This window comes from Eptatretus burgeri, chromosome 5 (assembly GCF_056783735.1).
Source record: "Eptatretus burgeri isolate ZD-2024b chromosome 5, Ebu_testis_v1, whole genome shotgun sequence".
Taxonomy (NCBI): Eukaryota; Metazoa; Chordata; class Myxini; order Myxiniformes; family Myxinidae; genus Eptatretus; species Eptatretus burgeri.
The window spans coordinates 97,526,990-97,544,489 of NC_140965.1; the positions used below are offsets into that span (position 1 = coordinate 97,526,990).

A 17,500-nucleotide genomic window follows, 5' to 3' on the forward strand; every position below is an offset into this window, starting at 1 on the left:
CATTTACTGTATATGGTTGCCGTGACAATGGGCAATTATTCGAAATTACAAAAGATGCCACGTTGGGACCCGCCAGTTTCTCAATGTACAGGGTGTCCATTGTCCAAATCATTCAAAACCATTGCGGGACCCCCAGTGCAGTTCACCCCCTTGGCTGCCAGACTAGAAGGCTTCAAACAAACAACAACAAAAACAACAAAAAAAAACATTGGTGTGACAAACAATTACAGAAACCTGAACCTTTTTTGAGAATTCTCAAAAAATCGGCTTCCAGGCTTTTATGCGCACTATAATCAACCTCTTTGTCAAAAAATTTCAGCCCGATCCGTCAAAAACTGTATGACTAGTATGCAATTATCTAGCGACCACCGATGTTGCCTACCGGCTTGTCTGTCTGTCTGTGAGCATGATATCTCAAAACTTTATAGACTGATTTGGACGAAATTTGGTGGACAGGTAGAGTGTGTGACAAGGACGAATTGTTTAATTTTGGTGAAGACCTGGATCTGGACATGAGAATTTTTTAAGTGATTGTTCGCCATTGAGAGATGGGGCAAAAAACGATGTATATTGTTACGATTGTGGGTGTAGATGGAAGAATACAATAGGGAATATAGCAATGTGTGGAGTTGCTTGGTCCGTGGACGAATAGAAAGCATCTCAATGTGAGTAAATAGGGAATCTGTGAACTTAAGTGTTACGTGTCACCACACAAGGGGTTGTGCGGTGTTAATTAGCTTAGGGAGTAAGAATAAGTTCCCCAGTATGTGATTGCCCTCTGTGATTTTTCGCTATGTTTTTATATTTCAAGATCGGCAATAAATGTCCCTGAAACCACAACAAACGGGCAGAGAGCCCTGCCTTCAAAGGTTGACAACAAGCGAAGTCACACCCCCGAAGGACGGTTGATGGGTGTGACGTCAAAAGCTAGCCGAGCAGGAGAAGCCCCGCCTTCCCGGGATTGGTGGGAGTAGGCCACACCCCGGAGGCAGAGGATAAAGTAGGAGAGAGGAGAGCGCACAAAAAAAGGGCAGCTTGCACATTTTAAGAGGATAAAATAACACAGAGGAAAGTGGAGTGACAAGGGCAGCCTGAGAGGATTATAGTGGCACATTTTGAGAGGCGAAACAAAGGAAGCGCACAGGAGAGGTTGCACATTTTAAAGAACGAGGAGTTGGCTTGGAATTTTGGGAGAGCCGTGATCAGAGTGGAGGCACAAGGTGCATTGTTTTGGAGAGGCGACGGTGGAGATTGAGTGCACACCGAAGAGGATGACACGGCCATTGAATCCGTGTTGAGGCGGTTTGGCTTGCTTGGCGAAGTAGGACGCAGACCTTTTGCTTCTGAAGGGTTGATGAGGACGATCAGAGCACCCGAGGCCATTACACTGGGGCTTTGAGTCTTCATGTGGAGTGCCGCTTGTGGATTGCCTGGCGTGCGTTCATCCCGCTATGACAGAAGCGCCTCGATTCCAGTTCCACAAATATCAGCTCTGGGCCAAGCTCAGTGCAAGAATAGTTAAAAGGAGGGCTTTTCTTTTCATTTTGTTCCCCCGTTGTCTGTATACAAGTCTGTGTGCAAGGCTTCAACTGTAGGATTTGTTTATGTCATACTATTATCATTTCCTTTTGAATTATCGTCCTTTGTGAATATTTGTTTTCTTTTTCATTAAATGTATTCCTTTTAAGACACTGTGGCATTGCGCTGTCCTGGTGCAGCACCCTGTGCTGTGCTCCTTCTCGTGCTTCTCCTGGGTGGATCGTCTCTCCGCCATTATGCCCCGTAAACACGCGCTCATTAATCCCCGAGTCTCGGTTGTAGCCTTCAAGGGATAATTTTTGCCATCCGTCCAGGTAGGGTCTTAACCCCCTGTACACGACAATATGTAGCATGATGTCTCAAAAAGTTATGGAGGAGTTATAACAAAAATAGGTGGATGAGTTGGGATAGGTGCCAAAAGCAAGCAGATTCGATTTTGGTTCAGGTCCGGATCCAGATCCAGCCCATCAAGTAGGATACCAAACGTAACCCATTCAACCTGGTAGGGGTATGCCATTCTAGTTATGTATGCATCTCTTGCCCCTATCTTCTACTTTGGCCCCAACTCTTGCATTGCATAAAGATAATCTGCTCATGTTTATAAATTTACAAAGTCATCAAGAGCAAATACTACTCTTAATATAAATAAAGCACAGTTGACAGCCCAAGCCTGGTGTTGGCTTAGTGGTTTGGGTGGCGGCTTGGGATCCTCGGGTCCTGAGTTCAAGCCCCGTTGGCCGCTGAATTAAAATACACCAGGAGGTTGACTCAGCCTGTTATCCTTCCGAGGTCGGCAAAATGAGCACCAGTGTACTGGTAAGGGGGACACTGCATCAGCGGCATAGCCGCGTCCCAACCAATGATGCAACCAGCAGCCACAGGCTGCACTCGATAGAGAGAGAGTTGACAGCCCAAGAGGAACATCGTTTCCATTGGATCTCCATACTCACTTGTCCTGAGGCAGAGCAAACCAATACTCAGGTTGTGGTTGGTGACTGTAATGCTGTTGCAAGCTGCTGTGCTCCCCATAAGCTGATGCTCCAAATGTGTTGCGCATTGGACGTCCAACACGCATGCACAAGAACATTGGAGATGTCAGGTGTGGCTTTTGTTTGTATGGTAGTAGAGCTGCAGGGTCATATGGCAAGAGAACAAATAATTATCATGGTATTAAAGGGAAAATGGCATGGAAAATGAGCCAATACAATCTACATGTACACACACGTACATGGATACCTGAGGGGTTTAAAAAGGTTGGCACACGATATACTTACGAGTCCAACACATGCCAATGTTTTTCTTTTGTTTCATTTTGCAATATACAAGTAAACTTCCTGTTATCTGCAATGAGTAAGAATTTTGTTTTTATGTCCATTACTTTTTGGTGTGATATGGACAATTGCATCTGAGGGCAGATGTGGGGTTCGACCAGATGGCAAAACAAGCAAGCAGCTATCATATAGCATGTTTGTTGTCCACCTCCCCGACTAGAGATGGGGGAAATAAAAAATGAACTCCGTCTCAGTGGGTATGAAATCCTTCCCTTTCTCAAACAACCTCATCTCAGATCACCAATTTGGTTTCAGACGAGGTCACTCCAAACTGGACATGCTGCTTCGACTCACCCAACAATGGGTGGAGGCCCTCATTGTCAGACATGAGTTTAGGACCGTCTCTCTGGACATATCTCGTGCTTTTCATACATTGTGGCATCCTGCCTTGCTCTACAAACTGTCTGCCAACTTTACACATGGCTTACTGACTTCCTCTACTCTCGTGGCTTCCTCTACTATCTAGACTTCCTCTACATAGCCAACGTGTGGCTCTCACTGGAATCCTTTCATCTCCTCTCCCTGTCAAGGCTGGAGTGCCTCAAGGCAGTGTTGTGGACGCAGTCCTATTCCTGATCTTCATAAATGATCTCTCTGAATCACTGGAAAGTCCTCTTTATAGAAAGCTGATGACTACACCCTTTGCCATAACATCCCTCATCCTTCAGACAGGATGAGGGATGGCTACAGCCTCTTCCCCCTCTTCAGACGGTGACAAAAAAAGAAAAAAAAATCACAAGCTAGTCAAACACTTAGAATATGTCTTTCAAACCTTACAAATCTCATACTGTCGCTATCTCTTTTGAAAAGGACCGTCTCGGAAATCCTCCTATCTACATTCTTTACGATCCTCTTGAGGAACTTCATTCATTCAAACTCCTGGGTCTCACTATCAACCATGATCTTTCTTTGGCAAACCACATTTTAACATTGGCCTCCAAAAGCCAGATGCCGACTGGGCATCCTCCATCATACAAAGTCTTTCCTTGGCACACCTGAACTCCTATCCACCCACAAGGCCTTCATAAATTTTGGGAGCACTGCTCTCCCCTCTGGGCTGGCTTCCCTGCATCAGACCTCAATCATCTTGACCGTGTGGAAACCAAGGCCTCCAAGATCATTTGAATTTCCCACGCTGAAGCTGCGTCTATGGGTTTATCACTTCGCCTTCACGTACAGGTCGCTGGTCTCTCTGTCTTCTTCCGCCTCCTTTCTGGTCTTCTACCCTCTGCTCTTTCCGTGATTTGACCCCTTACCCTCCCATGCCCCCCAACCTCCCAGAGGGTTTTTGCAGGACTCACATGGTCCACCATCAACCCTCTTTTGGTAAAACAACCTAAATTCAGGATCACTGCTCACCTTCACTCAATTGTTCCTCCATTTTCCTGCCTGTGAAATCAACTTCCACATTCTCTTCAATCTCATTCTTCCCTCCAGGACTTCAAGACAGCCGTTCACCACCATCTCAGATCATCCCCAATCCAAAACCATGATCTTTTCTACCCTCGTTAACCCAACCGAAATCACTCCAAATTTCCCAGTTTTTCCTCCTTGGAGTTTCCTTCTCCATGCATGTGTGATTTGCGTCCAGTTTTTGTCTGTTATGTCCTGATCTGCTCAGTGTGCCAGCTCTTCCAAGAACCTCTACTATGCATACTACAACAACAACAACAACAACAACAACAAAAAAGATCTATTCCTCCTTACTTTATCTCAACCTGGTGAGATCACAGCTGTGATTGTCAGAATACTGTTGCCATGGCAACAATCTCAGTAATCTGGCATGTGGACCATATTTGTGAGGCTCTTGTTGATAAGTATCGTTACATACTCTGCCACCGAAGTTGGCCGGAGGTAATGTTTTCATCCCTATGTGTTTGGTTGGCTGTGAACAGGATATCTTAAAAAGTTGAGGACAGATTCAGACAAGATCTGGTGGGCACGTTGGGTGTGTGACAAGGACGAACAGATAAGATTTTGGTGCAGATCTGGATCCGGATACTGTAAATTTTTAAGCGATTATTGAACATTGCGAGATGGGGTCAAAATCGATATATAGCATGATATCTCAAAAACTTGTGGATGGATTCGGACAAAACTTGGTGTAAGAGTCGCTTTGGTGCCAAGAACAAGCCGATGAGATTTTGGTTTTGGTCCGGATACAAAACGTAAACTGTTCAGCCTGGCGGAGGTATGCGCTCTACCGAGTGCCTTTCTTGTTTGACATTTGATAAATATTGTATCATATCCATATGTACATACGAGGGTGTGTTGAAAAGTAATGCCTCCTATTCTTTTTCTCCAAAATAAGTTAAAATATTCAAATGAAAAACAGACAGACACTAATATCAATCATTTATTCTACCACAGTGACTATTTATTTCTCAACATATTCACCAATGCGGTGCACACAGTTCTCCAAACTTTCAAGTAGTTTTGTGATGCTGTCACGATACAACTACTGTATGGGCTCTGCTGACTTAACCAGCACTTCACAGCGGCTTTGACATCATCGTCGGAAGATAAATTTGGGGAAGAGAGTCGGGGCTGGTGATCCTTTTTGGTGGTACTCCAGTGATTTTGGCGGTACTCCATGCTTCTTACTCTCAGGATCGTAATGGTGCACCCAATTCTCATCTCCAGTCATCTCATCTCATCTCCAGTCAGTCACCCCAACTCTTCACAGCAATGACAGCCCTCTGCTATCTTCACTCATGTAGCACTGAGACAACAATTGTGTCAGAATCACAAAACTTCGCACCCAGTGGAGGGAATAACTAATATGCGGACTGCGCTTTGTTTCATTTGAATATCTTTACCTCTTTTGGAGAAAAATAAGATGAGGCATTACTTTTCAACATGCCCTTGTAGATTATGGCTCTTAATGGAATTTGAAAAATGGCTCTTGTTATTTTGGATGCTGACACTTGCCCGAGGGAAACTTAGAGTTCCTTCAGAAAGTATTCACCCCTCAACTTTAGTCACATTTTTGTGTTACAGCCTGAATTTAAAATGGATTAAAATGTAATTTTTTTGCCACCAATCTACACAAAACACCCCATAATGATAAAGTGAAAACATGTTTTGAGAATTTTTTTACAGATCAATTAGAAATTAAATGCTGAAAAGTCTTGCGTCAATAAGTAGTCAACCCTTGAGTCAATACTTTGTCAAAGCACCTTTGGTAGAGATTACAGCTTCGAATCTTCTTGGGTATGTCTATCAGCTTTGTACATCTAGATTTGGTTGGATGAGGGGCGTTGGTGAAAAGCAATCTCCAAGTCTTTCCACAGGTTCTCAATGGGATTCAAGTCTGGGCTTTGGCTGGGCCACTCAAGGACTTTCACATTCTTTTTCTGAAGCCATTGCAGTGTTGCTTTAGCTGTATGCTTGGGGTTATTGTCCTGTTGGAATGTAAATCGTCGCTGCAGTCTGAGGTATTTTTCACTCTGAAGAAGGTTCTCTTTCAGGAATTGCCTGTATTTGGCTCCATTCATTGTTCCCTCCATCCTTACAAGTCTTGCAGTCCCTGCGGCTGCAAAGCATCCACATAGCATGATGCTGCCACCACCATGCTTCATGGTAGGAATGGTGTTAGATGCGTGATGAGCTGTGCTTGGTTTCCGCCAAATGTTGCGGCTTGCATTCAGGCGAAAGAGTTCAATTTTCATCTCATCAAACCACAGAATATTTTGCCTCGTGCTCTCAGTCTTTCACGTGCCTTTTTACAAACTCCAGGTGTGCTGTCGTGTGTCTTTCTCATCAGTGGCTTCCGTCTGGCCACTCTCCCATAAAGCCAAGATTTGTGAAGTGCTGCAGAGATTGTTGTCCTTCAAACAGGATCTTCCATCTCAGCCAAGGAACTCTGTAGTTCTGCCTAAGTGGTCATTGGGTTCTTGGTCACCTCCTTGACCAAGGTCCTTATTGCCAAGTTGCTCAGTTTGGTAGGACAGCCAGCATTAGGAAGAGTCTGGATAGTTCCATATTCTTTCCATTTTCTAATGATGGAGCTCACTGTGCTCTTGGGAATTTTCAACACTGGAAATTTTTTCCCTTCCCCCACATCTATGCCTCCTCACAATTCTATCTCGGAGTTCTACGGACAGTTCCTTGGACTTAATAGTAGAGTTTCTGCTCTGACACGCACTGTCAACTCTGGGACCTCACATAGAAAGGTGTGTTTCTTTCTAAATCATGTCCATTCAATTGAATTGGTCACAGCTGGACTCCAATCAAATTGTAGAAACATCTCAAGGAGGATCAAAGAGAATTTGATTAACCCAAGTTCAATTTGGAGTGTCGTAGCAAAGGGGTTGAATACTTATTGATGCAAGTCATTTCAACTTTTCATTTTTAATTAATTTATTTAAAAATTCCAAAAACATGTTTCACTTTGTCAATATGGAGTGTCTTGTGTAGATCGGTGACAAAAAAATTAAATTTAATCCATTTTAAATTCAGGCGGTAACACAACAAAATGTGACAAAAGTCGAGGGGTGTGAATACTTTCTGAAGGCCCTGTAGGATGGGCACCAAAATGCTATGAAAGACAGTGCCACCATGAAAACAAACAAACATTCCCTTCACATAAATGAAGAAAAGAAAATGGTGACTTTTTCCTGGCTGATTGGTCCTGGCAATCACACGGTTGGTAGCTGCATCCTCAGCAAATGACGCTACCCACAGCCTTGCGATGCATATGGAACAAGAGCGCAAGTGAGCACAATATGCGCCCGAACAAGAAGGTATATACAGAATTGTGCTATGACATGGAAAACAGCATCCTGGTTGCCATGGCAACCACTTTAGATGACGAACGTATGTCACGACACACCGTCTCCACAATCTGTACCTATATACCAAATATGAAACGTGAAAGTTGAAAACTTTGGGAGTTAGAGTGCGGACATGAACGGACAGATGGACGGACGGACAGACAGACAGACAGACGACGGGTATCACATAATACGCCCTGATAGATATATATATATATATATATATATATATATATATATATATATATATATATATATATATCTATATCTATATCTATCGGGCATATAAAAAGAGGACATGGTTGGCTTAAAAAGTGTGCATTTTTCAGATGCAAATTTCTTCACCTTTTAAAACAGAATTACATTATCCTAACAACTTTATTCTTTTCAGTAATCCAAGAACCCTTCCCTATCCAAACCCTAAACAATCAAATTTTCAATCTTCATTTTTGCAACCTCACCTTCAATTGGTTGAGCCAATGCTTTCAACACTGGGTGAGTCTCAATCTCTCTGTCTGGTTCACTTGGGCTGCTCACAGATCGAAGTGAATCCTCCAATGTGTTTATGTCCTGAACGGTAAAGTTTTCCTGGTTGTCATCAGCAGAGGCGCGGACAAAAAGTCCTGACGCAAAGTTTACAAGATGCCGTTCATCAGACGGTACAAGAGCATCATTCGCAGTTGGAATGAGAATTGCCTCGCTCCTGACACTGTCTCCTATAACCCGTGAATTCATGCTTCGCTCTTCCACCGTATCCTTACTGTTTTCAGAGGCATTGACGTACCAAACTGTCGCACAAACCCCAAGTGGCATTTCACTGCCAATGGAGTCCAACAAATTTGTTTCTTGTTCTGTCAAGTTACTTTCGATTTTGTCTTGTTGACTTTGTGGGTCAGCACTGTGCAATGCTTGTGCCCTATTTTCAACGATTTTCTCAGTGCCTGGAATATCTTCCTCGAACTGTGGCACATCCTTTGACTGCTGCGAATTGTGGCGGGTGTCTGCTAAGGGGTCATGATCGGTGCTTCGAACCATTGTGGTAGCATGTCCATCATCATTTCGCAGCAAAGCGACGCTACATTTCACTTTGCAATTCTCATCACCGTCCTTGGTCACTTGGTCTGGTGAAGCATCTATTTCAGCAGCCTCACAGCAATGGTCGGATACCAGACTTCTGTTTCCAGGGCTCAAATCTTCATTGGCCATCTGGTCACTCTCTCTCTTTTCCGGTTTTGTTTCATTAACATCCACACTGTGCTGACCATTACATTCACCAGAAGAACCAGTGTCTGGTGATGCTTCATCTTGCCTTGCCACTTTCAACTCAGCACAGGCTACGTTGTTCAGAACATCGTTGGCTTGACTTGTCGCCTTTTGCTGCTCGAAGCGTGAGAAAAGGCTGAACTCGTACTCCGGAGGGAAATCGCCAAGTTCAGCAGACCTGGGAGGGTGGGAAAGGTTGCTGATGGGCCGTGGCCAAATCAGGGATGGAGGATGAAATAAAAGCAAAACAAAGTGGCAAAAATATGATTTGACAATTAACCATGAACAAATAAGAGAAACAAAATACAAAACAGCAATGGAGCAGAAGCAAATAAAAAGTGATGGCGGATGTAAAGATGAATGTTTTTATTTTTGCTCCGACAAAGGGTTAATGGTCAACATGTCAGCTACACCTTGTTTACCATTGCAGTTCACATGCACTTATCAACTTTGTGTTGATAAAAATTCATCAAGTTGATATAAAATGGTTTGTTGGGTCCGCTGCAATTAGCGTAAGTTAACAGAGCAGTCAATTGAACACCATCTCTGAAGGACATGCAAACAGGAGGTTAGTTGGGATATCAGAACATAGATATCAAAATGGCTACTTAATCGAACTAGAAACACCCGTTTGTAAAGGGAGCAGCCTGGGGGGAGGATAGTGGGGGAGGAGGGGCAAATATATTTTGTGATGTGGTTAATAATCCCCCATCTGCAATAGCAGTAGTAAACCACTTTCACTGTGGTACGTGTACAAGAGGTGGGGGGGGGGAGGGGGGATTCATTTTTTGTGCCCATGACCTCACTCTGGGTACCACAAAACCCATATGCAAAATTTTGTTAAGATCAGTCCAGCCCTGCTTTTATTCCCCCTTTTCTATGATTTCCAGGTGTATATACACACATACACAATTGCTTTATTTAATACTAGCAAACTGTACACTCTGGGAGGGAGAGGGTGAGAGGAATGGGGTGGGAGTGAGAGAAAGTCAGAGAGAGGGGATATAGATGAGGGGAGAGGGGTGGGGGGGGGAGGGGAGAGATAGAGACAGAGAGAGACAGAGACAGAGACAGAGACAAAGACAGAGAGAGAGAGAGAGAGAACAGAAAGGTGAGGGGAGGAGGGAGGGTTAGCAAAGAGAATGATATTGTTGCGGATCTGGGGTTCAAGTTTCGCCACGAGGGGAAGCACTCGAGTTCCTCCCGAACACCCGGTCCTGAGGCCACCAAGCATGGATAACTCTGTGCCCCCATGGGTTGCAAAGCAAGCATGAGCACCAAATGGTACTGCCAATCCAGCAGGGTTACACTACTTCGTGTGATACCTTACGGGGGGACGGCTGCACCAAGGGCCGGGGTCTCGTGCCCGAGATGCGTACTCCAATTAACTCACCGGATCAGGTGCAGCCGAGCAGAGTTGCAAGTGCACACGGGCTAATCAGAGCATATTACATGGGGTAGAACTTTCCAGCTATACTGTGTGCGGACTTTGCTGGACCAATACGGAAAAGACGTTACGAGCTGGGTACATTTAGAACACAAACAATTTATTACAACAAATGAAGCAAAAAGACACGCAAATATTTACAAAGAATGATGAAGGACACATTGCAGAACTATACTGATAAAAGAACTACAATCTTAATTTGTCCCAAGACAGGTGCTATCAGAAACATACCCTGTGGAAAGTTAGAGAGAAAACAAAGATGAGACCAAACGAGGTGTTTACAACCTCTATTGTGCCTGGCACGGCCGATGGACCAATGCTTCCAAATCGCTTATGAGAGGAGGAGGAGGAAAACTGAGGATGTCGAGGTGCGTGGTCAGAGGAGGTGCAAAATGAGGGTGCAATGAGGTGCAGTGAAGAAAAATGGAAAGAGGTGTGTGTCTGTGGGGTCTCTCTGAGAAGAATGTTTGTCAGGACTTGCCCTTGCCGATTGCTCTTTTGCGTCCACGGTAGATGAGACGGAAAAATAAAGAAGAAGAAGAAGAATAAGAAGAAGAAGAAGAAGAAGAATGTGTTAGAAGATAACCTAATAATGAAGTACAAGGAAATCTGTAAGAGTAACTGATAATGGTCTGATAACTGTGATGGATCTGGCACTTGGTTCACTCACCCACCCAGCACTCTGCTCTACATTCTCCATTCCCCGAGCTTCCTCCGCCTGTTCAGCTCCGCCTTCCACCTCGTACCGCCGACCAAGCCAAAAGTGTCACGTCTCCTTTTCCCTCCCTCTCATAGGGTATTTTATAGTTGTTTCGCAAGGAAGGAGCCAAAAGATGTATTGGGACGGGCAGTAGGCATTCCCAAGTGTCTCCTTTGGGGTATGGACGCTTCTGGTTTTGGCCCTGCCCAAGTGAGGACTCTGCTCTGAAAATGGTCTCATTCGCTTCTTCCCCTCACCACATGACTCATCTCTGACTTTAACATGGGGGCGAGTGTAGCTGGTGGCGCTGTCCGGCCACAAACATTCGCTGGACACCAAATGCGGGCCATAATTGAGCGGAACACTTGGGCTATACATGCGATGTTAAACGGATTCTAGCGCATACTTGAGCTTTAAAATACACGCCGGAACATCCCAAGCACAAACATCTGCAGTGGTACGTGGCGTCCATTGTTTCCAGGTATCTCCACAGGGCAGTGGTGGGCGTCCGTGGTGGTGACTGGTTGTGGCGTTCATGGCGGTGGTGTGGCAGTGAGTTATGGAGTGGTGGTTGAGGGATTGTACAGGTGAGCTATGACGATGTGGTTGGGGCATTGTAGGGGTTGTGGTGTGGCAGTGAGTGGCAAAGGTAAACGAGCTTGGACTGATGTAGGAATTTTTATGAAGGCTTTGCAGTGGTTGTCAGAATGTTGTAGTGTTATGGTCCGAGTCTGGAGAAGGTCTGAGGTGAGCATCTGTTTGGTCATGGAACGAAGTTTGAACGCGGAATGGCGCGCATATGCAAATGAAGCTGCCTGATGCTGTGGTCTACATGCTTGTCTGAAAGGAAAGTCGTGTGTGAAGTAAAATAAAATAAAAGATAAAGAGTAAAGAATGGGAAATAAGACCTGCCTAAAAGCCCTCACGATGCATTTTGTCCCATAAAGCCACAAGACATGAGGGAAGAGCTATCAAAAAAAGAATACTAATGAAATAACTGTGTCTCGGGACCACTATATGCTGTTTGCCATGGCTTATAGGGATTGCCGGCTTTGCAGAACCACAATACATTTTGCTTAATGACCACACACATACACAAATATGTACACAAGTGAATAAAAAAAATTATGCTAAATATAAATAAAAATTACCCCCCCCCCCGTGTGGGGGAGACCGTCATCTCTATAATGTTTTTTACTATCATAATCGATGAACCGTTGCCAGATATATCCTAAAATGACAGACTAGATAGGTTTTGAAAATGGCGACTTTCACAACTTTCGTGACCTCATATACGATGTTTATGGTCTCCTATCCACCCACAAGGCCTTCATAAAATAAAAAAATATATATGTATGTATATATAATATGATGCCAGCTGCGTCCCCAATCGCTAACTGTACAGTAGAGAGAGAGAGAAAGAGACCTTGACACTGACCTCGAATCCGGGAAAAAAACATGTCGTTGGGTATCACTCATCGACCTCTACCCACACACCAAATTTCATCAAGAACGGAAGTAAAAAGTTTTCTTTGTACCGGGAGGTGTTTTTGACCATCTTCCAGGTTACGTGGCGGCCAAACGGGACGGAAATTCAAAAATCTGTCTGGTTAGATACAAGATAATATTTTTTTACTATCATAATCAATAAACAGTTGCCAAATATCTTGAAGAATGGCAGACAAGATAGGTTTTGAAAATGGCGATTTTTATAACTTACGTGACCTCGTGACCTTGACCCTGACCTTGAACCCGGACAAAAGTTATATCGTTGTGCAACACTCATCGACCTCTACCCACATACTAAGTTTCTTCAAGATCGGAAACGGACGGATGGACGGACATTTGGTCCGGCTTTATTAGGTCATCTTGGTAGAGATGACCTAAAAAGCAATGTCGGGATGACAAACTAGTCTAAAAAAGGTTTTAAACAAGATATGGATGATGTTGGTTTAGACTTTAGAAAGTAGCTAACAAATATTGTCATCACATAACAATCCCGACTTCACTGCCTCCAGACTATTGTCTCGCAGGAGGTATGAGAAGCTCCTATATTTCATTTCAGCATACGTCCTTAGAAGCTGCCATGTAATTTCAGGGGGTTCTTGCAACTTCAGTTGTCTTTCTTTCTATTTTTTATTAAGTGAGACTAACCAATCACAAATGCAGATAATTATAGAATGCTGTTATTAGAGATGTGCATGCAGTTTGAAACAAGTTGATGTTTATGTACTGGTATTCACATTGTAGTCAAGCTGCTAATTTGTAGCGTCTCAGTATGTGGCTCCACCACAAGAGTAATGAAGTACTTTTGTAACCATTGGAGTGTTTGTAGAAGTTTGAAGTTATAATTGATGAAGTGTAAAGGAGGCAGTGATGTAGGTATTGTTATGTGATGGCAATACTGTTAGCTACTCTCTAAACCAGCGTTTCTCAACCTTTTTACCCTTGTGGAAACCTTGAAATCGTTTTCATGTCTCAGGGAACCCCTGCATAAAAATTATTATATACCATTATTAATATCAAGCTCTTTTATATTTTTATCGTAGTTCACGTGGTAAATATAATATTTTTTTTCATCAGAATTGTCTGGATGTTTCCTCTTCAAAAATCGCCACATTGGGCTGTCAGATATTTCTGTAAAATAAAGAAAATAAATAAATAAAGGTGCATTTTTTATTTGTCAAAAGTGTTTTCCGCTTCAATCCAATTGTTTGCTTATCACAGCGTTGCCAGTATAAGACGGTAATTTTCAAACAAATCTCAGATGTAAATAAAAACAATCCTTACTCCCGAACGAAGAAGAAGAAAAAGGAAGCCGACAACAGCAGCTGTTTCACTTACCATAATTAATTCATGGCATTAAATCAAACCATGTGACAAATATTTACAATTGAAAAACAACCAACAACAGATTGAAATATAAATAATAAAAAATATTAGACTTATGCGCTATCGCAGCTGCGTCATAACTCCTATTACTCTTGTTTTGTTTACATTGATGACGTCACGAGGTCGTTTCTCGCAAGTTTCCGCGAACACATGTTCGAACACTGTTCGAACACATGTTTCAAACCACTAAAAAGTCTGATTGAATTGGGCCAATCTGCTTGCTTTGTAATTGGGTTGTGCTGCTTGGTCAATTAAAAAACGTCATTTTTGAAAGTGTTTGTCAACCCCGAGTCTGTTTGACAATTAAAAAACACACCTCATGTAACTTGATAAGCAAAACTTAAACAAATAAAGCTGAAGCAATAAAGGTAAACAGAAGAACTAACCTTGAGAGAGAGACTTCGCGCTAGGAAGCACAGAGAAGATAGATGGACACCGTGCATGCGTCCCGTACTTGAGTCAGTAACTCAATGATACACGAATCCACCGCGTACAGGACGTCCACTAACCAGTGAGGGCGGTTTCACACTGGCGCCATATAGACATCGTTAAATACATTCCCTATGGTTGTTATAATCTATATATTAATACTGAAGGACCAATTTTGTGCTCCTAGCGGTCGCGTCACGTTTTTCTCGGTACTGTGACTTGGACTGAAAGAAACTTCGTACCTGTAAGAGTGCATCGCACATAATGGCAATAGTCAACTTTCAACTCTGAAACAGAATAAACATTTTTCGTTGAGAAGGGGGCGAGGAGTGAAGAGGCGGGGGTGGGGGATGAAGAGACGGGGACAGGGAGTGAAGAGGCGGGGGCAAGGTAAGCAAATTTTTGGGCGGGGGTAAGCAAATTGAAAGCGGGAGACGGGGGGAAATGGGGCGGGGGATGAGTGGGCGGGGGCTGGGGTGAATTAGGCGGGGTTGAGTGCGAGGAGGTGGACAGGGGGTGGGGGCCCGGGGGCAAGTGGGGCGGGGAATCAAGAGACGGGGGGCGGGGAGTGAAGGGGTAGGGGTAATTGAATTTTTGGGCGGGGGTAAGCAAATTGAAGGCGAGGGGGAAGGGGGGCAGGAGCGGGAGATGAGTAGGCGGTGGCAAGCACGCCCTGTTCAGTCCATGTCCCTCGAGTGTGGGTGAGCTGGTGAAGGTGGTTGAATGAACGGAATCCATCTGTGACGGGGTTTCGGCTAGTTGTAAATAATATAAGAGGTTGAAGCCTGTATTTAGTCTATTATAATAACCAAGGAGTTTCCAACAATATGCCGTACGTGTATAGTAAAATTACGAATATTAAATCAAACAAAAACTACTCAAAAATACATTAGCCTATTTATTACTGTTTCTTGCGGAACCCCTAGCGACCTCTTGCGGAACCCTAGGGTTCTGGGGAACCCCGGTTGAGAAACACTGCTCTAAACCATCATCATCCCTATCTTGTTTAAAACCTTTTTTTTAGACTGTAGTTTGTCATCCCCAAATTGCTTTTTTATTAAGCATAAATATATATTTTTTCCACTTGTTTCTGTAATTGTTTTATAATATTGAATAACAGAATGGTATGGTACTCAGAGGACACCCAATCTTGGAGCAAAAGTGCCAAAAAATGTTAATCAGAAATGTCAAATACAACATGTCTTACATAACCCTGACTGTATCTTGCAGCACTATCTTAATGCTCGTTTCTCAAAGAACTAGATGGTATTCATAGAATACATACCACACGCAGTCTTGAGAAGGACGTGGTGTGACCAAACTCTTTTGTTGGTTTTTTTTTAAAGGTATTTATTTTTCTTTGATCCAATATGACTGCCAGACCACGTGACCGATGACGTCATCTATATCAAACCATATTTCTCATGGGTAGTTGATCAATTAGTAAAATTTTGCATTGATCGGTTAAGTGGTTTCTCTTACAAAGATTTTCAAGCAATTTCCCTCAGATCCAATATGGCTGCCAGACCACGTGACACATGATGGTCATTTTTATGAAAATCCTGTTCAAATTTCAAGTCGATCAGATGAAAATTGAGGATTTCAGAAATTTGGCCTATGTTGACCTTTTGCCCCAGTGTTCACTTCAAAAATCATTGGTAGTTGAATTCAATGAGCAAATGTGCAGATCCTCTTCAAATTTCAAGTCAATCGGATGAAAATTGACAATTTAAAAAATTTGGCCTATATTGACCTTTTGGCCTATGTGGACCTCAAAAATAGTTGTTGGTTGAATTCAGTGACTTGATGTGCAAATCCTCTTCAAATTTGTCAATTGAATGGAAATTGAGGATCTTTGAAAATTGACCGATGTTGACCTTTGGCCTATGTTTATCTCAAAAGAGTGACCCCAAGATCCCACGCCCTTTCGCAAGAAGTAGGCAAGTCATTACCAGCACCCTTTACAATTTACACATTTGTCTCCTTCAGCACCCTGAACATATTTTTCAACATCAGTTCTGACCAACCAGTTTGCGAAAAGATTTGGGTCAAAAGCTTTCTCCAGCTGACCCCACAAGAAGTTGGGGATAATTAGGGCCCCGTCAGAGTTGTGGTTGTAACATACTACCTTCCCAAAAAGGCAGATCATTTCACCCCCTTTTCCATATTGCCATCACATAACAATCCCTACATCACTGCCTCCAGACTATTGTCTCGCTGGAGGTATGAGAAGCTCCTACATTTCATTTCAGCATACGTCCTTAGAAGCTGCTATATAATTTCAGGGATTTTTCAATTTCATCCTTCATACACTCCCTTTCTTCTCCCTTCAACCTGTCCTTCGTTTATGTTGCAATATTATATGCCCCACCACCTCTATTCTGCACTGCCAAACATAATTCGTCAATTAACCATTTCCAGCTTACGAGGGCAATGCGTCATGTATCTGCATGCGGGAGATATCCCTGTATACGGCAGCTGAAACAATCTCTTGAAGAGGGCAGATGAGGCCAAAGGCATGCAGACCTCGTTCTAGCACCAGAGGGTCCGATTTGTACGGGTCGAACATTATGCTGTTTGGTGTTACAAGTAGTACTCCAGCCACCACGCCCTGTGCCCACACAGAAAATGGCATTTCATTGTAGTACTGTCCTACAGAACATGTGTTGCATCAATGTTTGCGTAAGGGTACGAGGATAGAGTGTCTCATTAACATAGATGCGTGGACTGGAATTGAGGCCCACCACTTGAGAAAACCTCAATGTGGAAAGCCATTCCCATTATCAATCACTTCAGACTGCTCACTTACCTGTCCATCGGTGATATACTTGCAGCCAATCTTAATGAATTTCCGCGTAATGGTTTCCTCCTCATCCCCAAATGATGATTCCAAACAAGGTGAACGTGGTCGCAACTGGGATGGAGAGCCACATACCTCATCTTCCTGAGAAATTAAAACAAAAAAACTAATAAATAAATAAAAAGCCTTTTGATGGTTCACATACAGTTCTGCATTATCATAATCATCAATCCAGTACAGAATATGCATCACCAGTATTACACATTTAAAAGTCCATAAAATGGCCCTTTCATGCACTCTCTTTAAAATGTTTGCAGTGAAATT

At 43.3% G+C, this 17,500-nt stretch overlaps 1 protein-coding gene across 4 annotated transcripts in view; it reads right to left on the bottom strand.

Annotated features, from left to right (window-relative positions):
- LOC147027020 (nuclear receptor coactivator 7-like) overlaps nucleotides 1–17,500 on the bottom strand; it is a 131,386-nt gene that overhangs the window by 8,777 nt on the left and 105,109 nt on the right. For 3 of the 4 annotated variants that reach the window (XM_085883068.1, XM_085883070.1, XM_085883071.1), the window contains 4 exons: nucleotides 17,186–17,320; nucleotides 16,803–16,987; nucleotides 8,107–9,107; nucleotides 2,490–2,667 (listed from right to left, as the gene is read on the bottom strand). In XM_085883068.1, the coding sequence (XP_085739194.1) occupies nucleotides 2,490–2,667; nucleotides 8,107–9,107; nucleotides 16,803–16,987; nucleotides 17,186–17,320 (1,499 nt within the window). The remainder of the gene's footprint in view (nucleotides 1–2,489; nucleotides 2,668–8,106; nucleotides 9,108–16,802; nucleotides 16,988–17,185; nucleotides 17,321–17,500) is intronic. The other variant, XM_085883069.1, reaches the window with a different exon arrangement.